The sequence below is a fragment of the Corythoichthys intestinalis genome, chromosome 20 (assembly GCF_030265065.1).
Source record: "Corythoichthys intestinalis isolate RoL2023-P3 chromosome 20, ASM3026506v1, whole genome shotgun sequence".
Lineage (NCBI taxonomy): Eukaryota > Metazoa > Chordata > Actinopteri > Syngnathiformes > Syngnathidae > Corythoichthys > Corythoichthys intestinalis.
Genome location: NC_080414.1, coordinates 1,347,223 through 1,358,934, shown reverse-complemented (window position 1 = coordinate 1,358,934; position 11,712 = coordinate 1,347,223). Strand labels below are relative to the sequence as shown.

At 41.2% G+C, this 11,712-nt stretch overlaps 1 protein-coding gene across 7 annotated transcripts; it reads right to left on the bottom strand.

Moving 5' to 3' along the window:
- Nucleotides 1–4,211: 4,211 nt before the first annotated feature.
- zgc:111976 (mediator of RNA polymerase II transcription subunit 1-like) lies at nucleotides 4,212–11,672 on the bottom strand. Of its 7 annotated transcripts, none has more exons than XM_057824722.1 (17): nucleotides 11,621–11,672; nucleotides 11,382–11,428; nucleotides 11,239–11,323; nucleotides 10,823–10,899; nucleotides 10,698–10,752; nucleotides 9,840–9,966; nucleotides 9,736–9,764; nucleotides 7,998–8,069; nucleotides 7,858–7,932; nucleotides 6,563–6,639; nucleotides 6,317–6,491; nucleotides 6,114–6,226; nucleotides 5,004–5,098; nucleotides 4,752–4,932; nucleotides 4,608–4,697; nucleotides 4,426–4,528; nucleotides 4,212–4,358 (listed from the first exon to the last, which is right to left on the bottom strand). In XM_057824722.1, exons 3-17 carry the CDS (start codon nucleotides 11,319–11,321, stop codon nucleotides 4,292–4,294), a joined length of 1,419 nt encoding a protein of 472 aa, XP_057680705.1. In that variant the 5' UTR covers nucleotides 11,322–11,323; nucleotides 11,382–11,428; nucleotides 11,621–11,672; the 3' UTR covers nucleotides 4,212–4,291. The 7 variants fall into 7 exon arrangements, with proteins under 7 accessions (XP_057680705.1, XP_057680706.1, XP_057680701.1 ...); XM_057824723.1 differs by lacking the exon at nucleotides 11,621–11,672 and adding an exon at nucleotides 11,575–11,592; XM_057824718.1 differs by lacking the exon at nucleotides 11,382–11,428 and having other exon boundaries at nucleotides 11,621–11,668.
- Nucleotides 11,673–11,712: the final 40 nt, after the last annotated feature.

Below are 11,712 nucleotides of genomic sequence, written 5' to 3'. Positions count from 1 at the left end.
TAACAACATTTATTTTGGCTTGCTAATATTGCAATTTCAAAAGAGCATTAAATGCGAACACAGCATTTTATTTTTAATTCCATAAAGTGTTTCTTCAAAATATGCTAAATAACACAAGAGCAATAAATGCATTTCAAACTAAAGTACCTGACAACAAAAATGAACAATTGGCTAAATTGCATTTAGCAAAAATCCGCTAGCTTAAATGCTATAGGCTTTTTTTTTTCTTACAAAGCTCTTAACAAATCGTTCAGACACATATTTCCACGATAAAACCCTGCTAAATATATTTCAAAACTAAATACCAAATGCATAAACAAACATATTAGCTTAAACAAAAACATACCGTTTGTTGGTCTTAACAGGGATCAGCTGGATTCAGCCATGCTAGAAGAGTTATTCATTCTTGCCACTAGAGGGCAGTGTATCCACCCAAGTCAATAAAACTAAATGCAAAACTTTCTAAACAAATCATTACAACGTCACTCTAACTAAAAGAATCCTCGAAGCAGCAAAATTTCTTTCGAAGCTTTTTTCCTAATCGAATTACTGGAGTTAATCGATTAATCGTTACAGCACTACACGGCGCTTATTTAATTCACAGATGTCGCTAGACATCCAATTCATTTTGACTTGAAGTCAAAATGAACTTTGATGTCGGACGCCGTCCATGGCACGGGAACATGAGCATTCGCAGCCAGCCTTCCTGGTTTCAATTAATTGGATGTTTATCGCCACTAATGGCATGTAGTGACGTAAATAGTATTATTAGGGAAAAAAAAAAAAAAAAAACTTTCAGAGTGTTACTAAGGGCCGTAACTAGCGTGTATTTGTTTTTATTTTTGCTAACGTATTAATTTCTAAAATATATATCTTTATTTAAACGAACAAAAAGTCACTTGCCCTAAAATGGGTAAAAAGTCTGAAGTGTAAAAAAAATAATAATAAGAGATGCAGAGATATACTGTATACTTCAGATACTTCATAACATTTCCCCAAAATACAGCCAGAATTGTAGCCACCAAACCATTTGCAAGCCAGGCAATACTTGAAGCCCCAACCCAAGATGGCCAACAGCTACTTACGCCGCCGTTAGTCATCTAGATTTATGTGCCTGCCTCGCAAGCGGCGCACGACAGGAGCCTGGCTTCCTTTGGAGTTAAAGGGACAGTAGCACACAAAACTGCTACTGGGAAAGTTGCTAGAACAATGGGCGAACATCATAATTACAAGCTATATGGTTTGCGAGTACTCATTTGCATAAAAAGGGCATAGAAATAGATTTGGGGTTTCAAAGTCACAGTCAAAGAGGAGTGGATGGGTCAAATTCCGTAGGTGGCGCTGTAGTGCTTCAGAAAGCTGAATATTTACCGTTTTCTACCATTTTTATATTTATATGGGGCTTTGCAAGGCAAAGGCTAAGGTAAAAAAATTAAAAAAGGAGGTTTACATTTTTTTTTTTTGAATGGCGATTCTTCGCACAGCCTAAACCGTTTGACCGAACGTCACCGTTCAAATATAAAAATGACTGGAATTTTCACGCAACACAGCAACATATTATGATATTAATTCTGAGTATGTGGGATTAACTCCAGAAATCATTATTTATATGACGAACATCACGTCCTTTTGCTGTTGAGTGTTATTGTATGACTGATTGGAACTGTACTACATTGTTTCGCCACAGGGTGTGCTGTCGTGTATTTTATGTTCGGTGTGAAGAAGAAGAAAGTTAAAAGAGGCATTAAAAGCCTGTTCTCAACTTCTCCCTCACTGCACTTTGGCTCTCATGGAGAGCACGTTCGCTCATGTGTTCGAAATAAACGATAGCCAACGTGCAAAGTAGTGATGGGAATTTCGGCTCTTTTTAGAGAGCCGGTTCTTTTGGCTCGGCTCACTAAAAAGAGCCGCCTCTTTCGGCTCCCAAATGGCTCCTCAGTCTTTCTGCTGCTAAAAATAATTTACTACCAAAAATATTGTAAAATTATGTGTAAAACGAATTACTAACGTAAAAAAATATACAGTATATCAAATATGTATTATTTATATAGCTTTATTTATATTCTTCTGAACATACTCAACATGGAGTACAACATGGAGTGCTACAAAAATAAATTATGAAGTACAAAAACAAAGACCCATCTCAAAAAAAGGTCAACAAAAAGTTCCAATCTCTGATTGTGTATATTTATAAGCTTTGAACTTTTTACAGTAAAACAACACAAGTAAGCTTTGATTACCACACAACAAATTATAAATTAAAATTTGTAAAACAAAAAGAAAAAAGCATCCAGGTAAAAGTTTTAGCCAGTCTTTAGCTAAGATTGGCATGAAGAAAAAACATATCATAACCATATATTATCCAAATATATTATATGTATATATTATATATAGATTAGTATACATCTAACCCAGGGGTCGCATTAACCGAATATTTTCCGTCGTTGACCAATTTTTTAAAAACGGTGACGGAAAAAAAATGAAGTCCATCTGTCATTTTGACAGGTTGCAATTCACACCCCAGACCACAGGGTGGCGGGTGAGCATATTAATTAGCTATTTTCTCTCTTGATGCATGACGTCGTTGGCCTTACTATGAAAAATGTCAAGGCAACAGAGTGTCCGAAGTTTCTTCAAAAAGCCCCAAAACGACGATGGTGTTGATAAAAGAGGTGAAAAAAGAGGGACTGCACAAGCGGGCACGCAATTCAAGTCCATGCGCACCAGGAGGAAAGTGTGAGACTGCGTTCAGGCCACAGCAGGTGAACTGTTAATTTCATTGTTCCATATGTAGCCTACCTACTGGGGCCACAGTCAGCTGTTTTTGTCAGTGTGGAGAAAAAGTTGCATATTCATCTGCTTGATGTGTGATGGCACGGTGTGGATTCTCTGTTAAGCTTGTTCGGACAGAATATTAATTTAAAATGAATGAAAACTAAATACTATTGAATATGTTGAAGCGGTATGCAATGTTAAGAGTCTTGTTAGCTCGAATTGCTGTGTCCAGCCGCTGTAGTTTTGCTGCTCTCTGTGAACTCTCTATTCAAGCTGGAACGCGCGCGGCTCTTAAGTGTCTCTGTCACGTGACTGTGTCGTAGCCGCTAATGCGCTCGGCCAAATGGACACACAAGTACGGAAGGTGAATTATGCCAAACAAAGGGTCACCACAATGTCATTATCATCATTTTAAAAATTTAAGTGACGGATAAAAATAGATTATGACCGGATTTTTATGACCCTGTCAGTCAAAATGACAGACAACGAAAAAGTCTAGCGCAACCTCTGATCTAACCCCTGCCCCTTCTCCTCACTGCAGCGCGTGTGTGTGTAATCCTCCCCTCCCTCTTCTACCATGGATCTTGACCAATCAAGTGTGGCTTTAACGGAAGGGGGGGGGGGAAAAAAGTCAGCTCCTATTAGGAACGGCTCCCTATTAGGAGCCGGCTTCCGTCGTTCACTTTAAAGAGCCGGCTCTAAGAGCCGGTTCGTTCGCGAACGACACATCACTAGTGCAAAGTAGCAAGTGAGCTGTAAAAATAGCGAGCTTAGTAGCGTGAAAACCGCGGGAGAGCTAAGTGTAGCTAACGAACAGCTAAGCGGAGCTAAGTGATGCTAAACGGCGCTAAATGAAGCTAAGCGACTGATACTCTGTCCGTCGTCGTCGTGGAACAGTCCATTGTAGTGCATGTGTGTGTGTGGGGTAATATAAATGCAGCATTCAAATGGTTTTCTTTTTTGTTTTGTTATTTGTTTGTTTGGTATGCTGACATAATTATACATGACGAATAGTTGGGGGTGCTGCTGGCTCCGGTGGCCCAAGCCGTTGCTCGTTATGGGCAAGGGCAGCTGGTTGGGGGGCCCCCTACTGGTTGGGGGCCTAAGGCGATCGTCTACTTCGCCTGAATAGTAGATCCGCCTATGGACGTATAGCTCTGTCAATAAATTAAGAGGCTTAAAACGATCCTCCACCAGCATTTGTTGGAAAGGTTGGACTCGCAAGCAGTCAATGGATTTTACCCCACATTTTGGAATCTTTCTATATATAGATGCCACACAGGTCATCGGATACCTCAGCAGTTGTCAAGCGTATAATCCACGGCTTTTAACACTCGTAAAGTCTTAGAAATTGCACCGAACGAACGGGCAGCCGTGCCCAGAACTTGGACTGAACTGACTCGTGAAGACAGATTTACTCACTCTCAAACATTCAATACCAGTCATATTTATTGAGTACCCAAACTATCATGTAGAAATTGCTGTCGTTCTTGCCCATTGTTGCTTGGCCGGTGGGTCAAAGGTCAGCGGGAGGCTTCAACTTTCTGTACAATGCTTGGACGGCCAGCGGGATAGACATGCACCTACGAGGGAAGCCTTGTATGTATATCACTGCACATTTTAGTCCTCCTCTAACCCGTAGGTAAATACCGCTCAATGATGCCGGAAACGTGCTCCTCAAGGGAGGAATCGTCCGTCCCCACGCCGTATAATTGGCACGTGAGCTGATGTGAATTTGGAACGCTCACAAGTACTGCCAACAACGAGAATGTTCTTAATAAGAGTGTCGCTAAGGCAGTTTGGAATTTTAAAACTATGGGAAAACTTCTCACAAACAGCAAGGGAGTCCGTATTTGGTGGCTGGAAAGTCACAGAAAAGCTGGTGTCACTCTCTGGACGTACTTCAAAAAGTTGCTGTTGATCTGAAACTGAAGCAGTTGAGCTCCTTCAAGGAGATTAACCGCCCATCCTCATACCTGCAGCTTGGTCGGCGCAGCTCTTCAACAAGGCGTTGATGGCACACTGATGCCGCAGTACCTCCACGATTCGCGGCACGTGAGCGGCCTGCCTGAAAGGGACGGCGTCCGTCAGCGTCCCCGCGTGAGAGGGCCCTTTCCACGCCTCTTCGGGAAACACGAAGGTTTGCGGGGGGAGAGCCTGGATACCGGCGAAACCAACTGTTATTGTCCCAGAATTGTAAACAATGGAGGATAGAAGTCCTGCCGTACCAGAGCGGAGAAGCCGCCACGCTCACTTTTTGAGCCTTTCAACAGAAGTTTAGGAAATGACCCCCACTGCAGGTCAGTGGCCGTTACTACAACTTCTGGGAAAGAAAATGCAGATGTGAAGACAAGCAATGACGTTACAAGCCAACAAAAAATGTGTTTAAAACTGGTGGGACTCGATTTAAACTAATAAGTCATTGGGTGCCATTGACGGCAATAGACGTTCAATCCTCCTATTTATCTAATTTATTTAATTTTTCAAAACACAAAATCTAACTTTTTTGACCAAAAATCCAACATATTGACAAAAAAAAGCTAATATTTTTACCCCCGCCCCACACACACACACACCAAATAAACATTGTTGACCAAAATAAAATGCCAACTGTCAAGCGTCATAAGTTCAAATAGATTGGACGTCGAATGTCATAAATCAGGGTTGGGGCCTTTCAACAGAAGATGAGGAAATGCCCCCCACTGCAGGTCAGTGGCTGTTACTACAACTTCTGGAAAGGAAACCCAGCAGGGCAGAGAATGAAAAGTGGTATTTGCCATGTGTCAAAATGGATTTTGCCATGTGATTTTCTTTTCATGAGGCAAAATGTATTTTGACATGTGGCATTTTTTTTTCTTTGCATGTAGCAAAATGAATGCACTGTAATATAAAGTATGGTCAAAAATCACAACCACACATTTTTCTGCCATTCAAAGTGAATGGAAAATTTGGACATGCACAGCCGTCAATGGCATAGCCTTACTTGGGTGCCAGTTGAATGTCGATGCGCTCTAATGGTAAGTGCATAGTCAAAAATCACAGCCACAAATGTTTTTCTGCCATTTAAAATGAATGGAAAATTTGGACGTGCGTAGCCGTCAACAGCATGGATGTGCATGGCCTGCAAAAATGCCATACACCCCCCCCCCAAAAATGCCACAAACAAAAATGCATTTTGCCACATACGAATAAAAAATGCCACATGGCAAAATCCATTTTGCCACATGGCCAAAAAAAAAAAAAAAAAATTTGCCACATGGCAAAAAAAATTTGCTACATGATAGATAGGGTTAAGGAATGAGTTCATAATCAATCATAACGAATGCGTTATGATATACCTGTAATGTGGTGGATCTTATCAAGGAAAGACTTCATCACAGGTATGGACGGCTGCAAGCGAAGCACAAAGCAGGCGGGAAACTCTTCATTCGGCGGGTCCAACATGGGAAAACTGACGGGGAAAACACAAATTTGCACTCAAAATAATAAAAAAAAAGATAAAATTATAAAATTGATACGATTGAATTAATTCCAATTTTACCCTTGCAGGTCCAGTTGTAGAGGTAACTGGAAAACTGAGGCCATTTGGAGTTTTTGCGTCACATGACTGGCGCCCACAGTCACCCGGGCTGACTGACTGTCTGCTAAATGAGCACCGTGGGCTCTATTCTCTTCGCCGCTTGGGACCAAGTAGAAGTGGATGGTCAAAGGATAATCTAAAAAAAGGGGGAAAAATCATTTCATAAGCAAAAAACATCATTTTGATCCATCATTTGGCAGGCTTTACCTGCTTTTTCGGCCACTAAGCAACCGAGCAAGCCGTCATTAATTGAGTCCATTTTTTGCTTGCCGTCTTTTCCAACCCTGGGAGCAGATGAAAGGCATTTTTTTTTTAATTCACTTGCCAGAATTGACTGCCGTTGACGCCGATAGACGTCCAATTCATTTGAACTGAGAGGGACGGCAGCAGCAGATAAAGATCAGGGAATAGTATCTTTTCTCGTATTTACTGTTTGTATTACTCTACACACCCAATATAAAATAAATAGCACTAATACCACAGTTTAAGGAAAAAAAGCAGAATCTAGGGCATAAGAGGCACATGACTCCTTCTTAACACGGAAGCCCAACATGTGCACCATGCAGCTGACTGAGCAAGATTGATGCTGACGAGGCAAGACATCTACAAGCCCACGTCTGCACCACCAACTCTCGCAATCAGTTCTTCCGGACAGTCCAGAACAAATGGTGGGACGTCCTGTCCCAACACAAGGAACACCGGAGAATGCCCAATATCCAACTGATAACACGACTGATAAGACTCCAATAAGACTCCAACAGCTACTTTAATGCTGAGGTGGCAAAATCCACAACCCTCGTTGCCCTGACAACAGTAACTCCTGAATCCTCCTGTCCAATCCACAAAGATTTAAGCTGACTACCAGGTGATAGGCAAAACATCTACAAGCTCACGTCTCCATATCAGTTCTTCCGGACGGTCCGGAACAAATGGCGGGACGTCCTGTCCCAACACAAGGAACACCGGACATCCAACTGATAACACGACTCAATGAGGCCCTTTGACGCTGAGGGTGGCAAAATCCACAACCCTCATTGCCCTGACAACAGTAACTCCCGAATCCTCCTGTCCAATCCACAAACAGAAAATAATACTAAACAATGCCCAAACACACCATTCTTCTGCCCACAGCCCGCCCCGCGAGAGCCCCTGTATAACTAAGCATGGGCATTTTTTTCTCGGGAACATTTTGTTGACTTGTGATATGGTGACCTTGGAACCTTGCCTGGGTCCCTCTGTGCTGTATGATTGCTGTCGACCTGAATAAATTGTCAACTTGTGCTTCGAAGCCTTTTTCCAGCTTTCAAAATAGTCACTACAAGGGTTAAGAACAAGGTGAGCGCGCAGAGTTTAGCCTTTTGGCCACGTTGTCGGGATTTCACCGACAATCTGGCTAAAAAAGTCAGATTCCTTCAATATTCATTTCAAAGTAAAAAAAAAAATCTTTAAAGAAGATACACATTAAAACAGACCTTTTACATTTCATTGGAAAAAAAACGAACCTGGGTAAATGGGACATGGCTCGCAAGTCTTTCCAGAGATGTTGTAGAGCTGTGAATAGTTTGAATTTCGTGTCACTGAAAACAAGACAAAGATGTCATAACTCAAGTATGTCATGACTAAATACTACAAATATTTGTACTTGTCTCCGGGGATGTCGTACTGGCTGACGAGGTCTCGGAGTTTAGTGGAGAAGTCTGCAAAGTTTTTCGACCTGTTGTCGGTAGAGCAAGCATTTCAGAATAGCTTTCTCTAGCGGTATGTCTAATGCAAGTTCAACTTTATTGAACTGGAGTTAAGAAAAAAAGATAAAGTTTTTACTCAATAACAATGCTACAGAAAGCCAGAAATGTCAAAATGAGAACATTGCATTTCAGTATTGATTTTAATATACTCTGCTGGCCAAAAGTATTATCACCCCTGCAATTCTGTCAAACAATGCTAAATTTCACCCAGAAAATGATCACAATTACAAATGCTTTGGTGGTAATATCTTCATTTATGTTGCTTGCTATGAAAAAAAACAAAAAAAAAGATTGAATTTTTTTTAAAAAATCATTATCATTTTACACAAAACTCCAAAAATGGGCCGGACAAAAGTATTGACACTCTCAGCCTAATACTTTGTAGCACAACCTTTAGATAAAAAAACTGAACAAACACTTCTGGTATCCTCCAATGAGTTTCTTACAATGCTCTGCTGGAATTTTAGACCAATTTTTCTTTGGCCAACTGCTCCAGATCTCTGAGATTAGAAGGGTGCCATTTTCAGATCTCTCCACAGGTGTTCTATGGGATTCAGGTCTGGCCACTTCTCCAGTGCTTTCTGTCAAACCATTTTCTAGTGCTTTTTGAAGAGTTTTGGGTCACTGTCCTGCTGGAAGACCCATAACCTCTGAGGGAGACCCAGCTTTCTACATTATGCTGCAAAATTTGTTGGTAGTCTTCAGAATGTCATGCACACGGTCAAACAGTCCAGTGCCAGAGGCAGGAAAGCAACCCCAAAACACCAGGGAACCTCAGCCATGTTTGACTGCGGGGACCGTGTTCTTTTCTTTGAAAGGCTCATTTTTTCCCTGTCAACTCTAAGCTAATGCATTTTCCCAAAAAGCTCTACTTTTGTTTCATCTGACCATTCTTCCAAAACGTTTTCGGCTTTCTCTGGTAAGTTTTGGCAAACGCCTACCTGGCTTTTTCATGTCCCAGGGTCAGAAGTGGGGTCTTCCTGGGTATAGATTCCCTTTTCATTCAGACGCCAACGGATAGTACGGGTTGACACTGTTGTACCCTCGGACTGCGGGACAACTTGAACTTGTTTGGATATTAGTCGAGGTTCTTTATCCACCATTCGCACAATCTTTCGTTGAAATCTCTCATCAATTTTTCCTTTCGACCACATCTAGGAAAGTTAGCCACAGTGCAGTGGACTTTACACTTATTGATGACACTGCGCACGGTAGACACAGGAACATTCAGGTCTTTGGAGATGGATTTGTAGCCTTGAGATTGCCCATGCTTCCTCACAATTTTGCTTCTCAAGTCGTCAGACAGTTCTTTGGTCTTTTTCTCCGTGCTCAATGTGGTACACACAAGGACACAGGTCGAGTCAACTTTAATCCATTTTAACTGGCTGCAAGTGTGATTGTTATTGCCGCCACAGGTAAGTAACAGGTACTGTTAATTACATGAATTAGAGAAGCATCACATGATTTTTTCAACGGGTGCCAATACTTTTGGCCAGCAGTGTGTATATACTGAATATATATATTTTTTTTTAAAAATAAAATTTGAAATGATTATACGTAAATTGAAATAACGTGTTCTAGTCCCGTTTTCAGTTGAAATTGATAAAAAGTTTGATTCGTTCAATTGCTGGCTACCTGAGAGGCTGCAGGAGGGAATCGCAACTCTGCAAAAGATTTTTTCACAAACATTATGTCAAAAGAAAGATGCGTTTTACAAATGATGCGCGGCCGTAACGCACAACCGGGTCTCCTCCGTGCGGTGCCACTTTGATGTCTTCCACGCCGCCACACGGCAGCAAAGTCACCTCCAGGTAGAAGAGGTCGGCCGTCAGGTAGCACGTAGCCTCCGTAACGTGGAAACCCAGTCTGCCATTTTCGGAAAAACACTTTCAAACATAACAAAAAAATTGATTGGACAGTCTCTTTCAATTTCGCCCTTAATATTTACGGATGTGCAAAAAGCCCCATAAATATCCAGTGGCAAAAACAAAATTTCAAATTTTAAAAATGCTACTTGTCCTCCGGTTTTTGTCAAAAAAAAAAAAAAAAAAAAAAATCACAAAATCAAGTTATCAGCCAATTTTGGGCAAAAACATACAATACCAGCCAAAATTTGACCAAAAATTGCCCATCCATTTTAATGGCTCCATTCATTTCAAATGGAAGTTGATCCCACAAAATGTCTCAATTCAGTCCTATTGATTTTTAACTTGGACCTGCAAAAACATCTCAATGGGTGGTCATTTTTTTGACAAAAACATAACAAGAAGTGACCTTAAACGTACAGCTAATGACCCGTCAGTGCCCCAAAACCATTAGGAAATGACCAATGCACCGGAGGTGACCCCGGAATTCCCAAAAATGTACATGAAGTGACCCGTCAGCACCCTAAAATTAAAGAGAAATTGATCTAAAATGAACTCATTGCCTGCTATTAACAACGATAGACATCCGATTCATTTAAACTGGGAGGACTGGCTTAGTGTTCAGTGCCGCATTCGTGTAGCCCCTCACACTCCAGAGGGATTGGACATCTAGTGCCGTCAATGGCAGCTAATGAGTTAGCAAGACATCTAGAATTTACATCTTCGAGTTACCCTCGTTGTTCGGCCGCCACCTCCAAATAAGATCTTGTGACATTCACAGAAGACGCTAAACGCAGAGTTTTTGGAACATCAGCAGTGTTTACCCAACACTATCTATTTAGCGCTCTTTTGTTTACCGGTAAACACCTCTTGGAGCCTTTCCAGAGCTCGAAGTAGCGGCTGACAGGGTTTGCCGTCATCTCTGGGTTTGTCCTATGACCAGATCAAGAGGAAGGGTGTGGGGAAGAGACGGCATACAAACAACAATGGAACATTTGTGTGACAAAGGAATCCTTGTGTAAACACAATTAGATAATATTGACAGTGGGGTGCGCCCGACATGCACCTGTTTAGTGACAAAGAGGTCTATCTGAATATATTATTATAGATACTCCAACTACATTGAACTTGAGGCAATTCAGGTTGGAACTGAATCCAATGGGGGGCATGTGAGACAACACGTGGACAACACATGACCTCATGGTCTACTTAGGACCCGAAACATTCGGTTAGCTTGCTGTCAATTAATTCCCAGCTTTTAAAATGACTTAACATGCATCTTCTCACTAGCTGGAAAGTCTCATTCCAGGTCTTTGCTGCATACTTTGAATGGAGATGTGATAAAATGGAGTTCATCACTGTGAAAACAGGTGAAATTTGTTTGAAGCAGTCTGTAAAAATCTAATACACATTTACCTAGTCTTACTCTCTGATGCTTGGTTCATCCAATTCAAAGGTGGAGGCTTTTAAAGGGAATGAACCAATTAGTAGTGAATATTGGGTTTTGATAAACAAATGCTATAAAAATCAGATTTAAAACAGAAATAATTATACTAACAGGACAAAAAGTGTACGAAAATATGATAATTCAGTTTAAAAATGAGCTGACCTTCGATTGCAAATACACTCTCCATTTACTATCCTGTTATATTTACCGAATGGTTCTGTTGCAAAATGGCCGACAAGTGACATCCCAGTCTCCTTTGCTTAACGGCGCGTATCAGATATCTGGCGTACGGTAAACGAT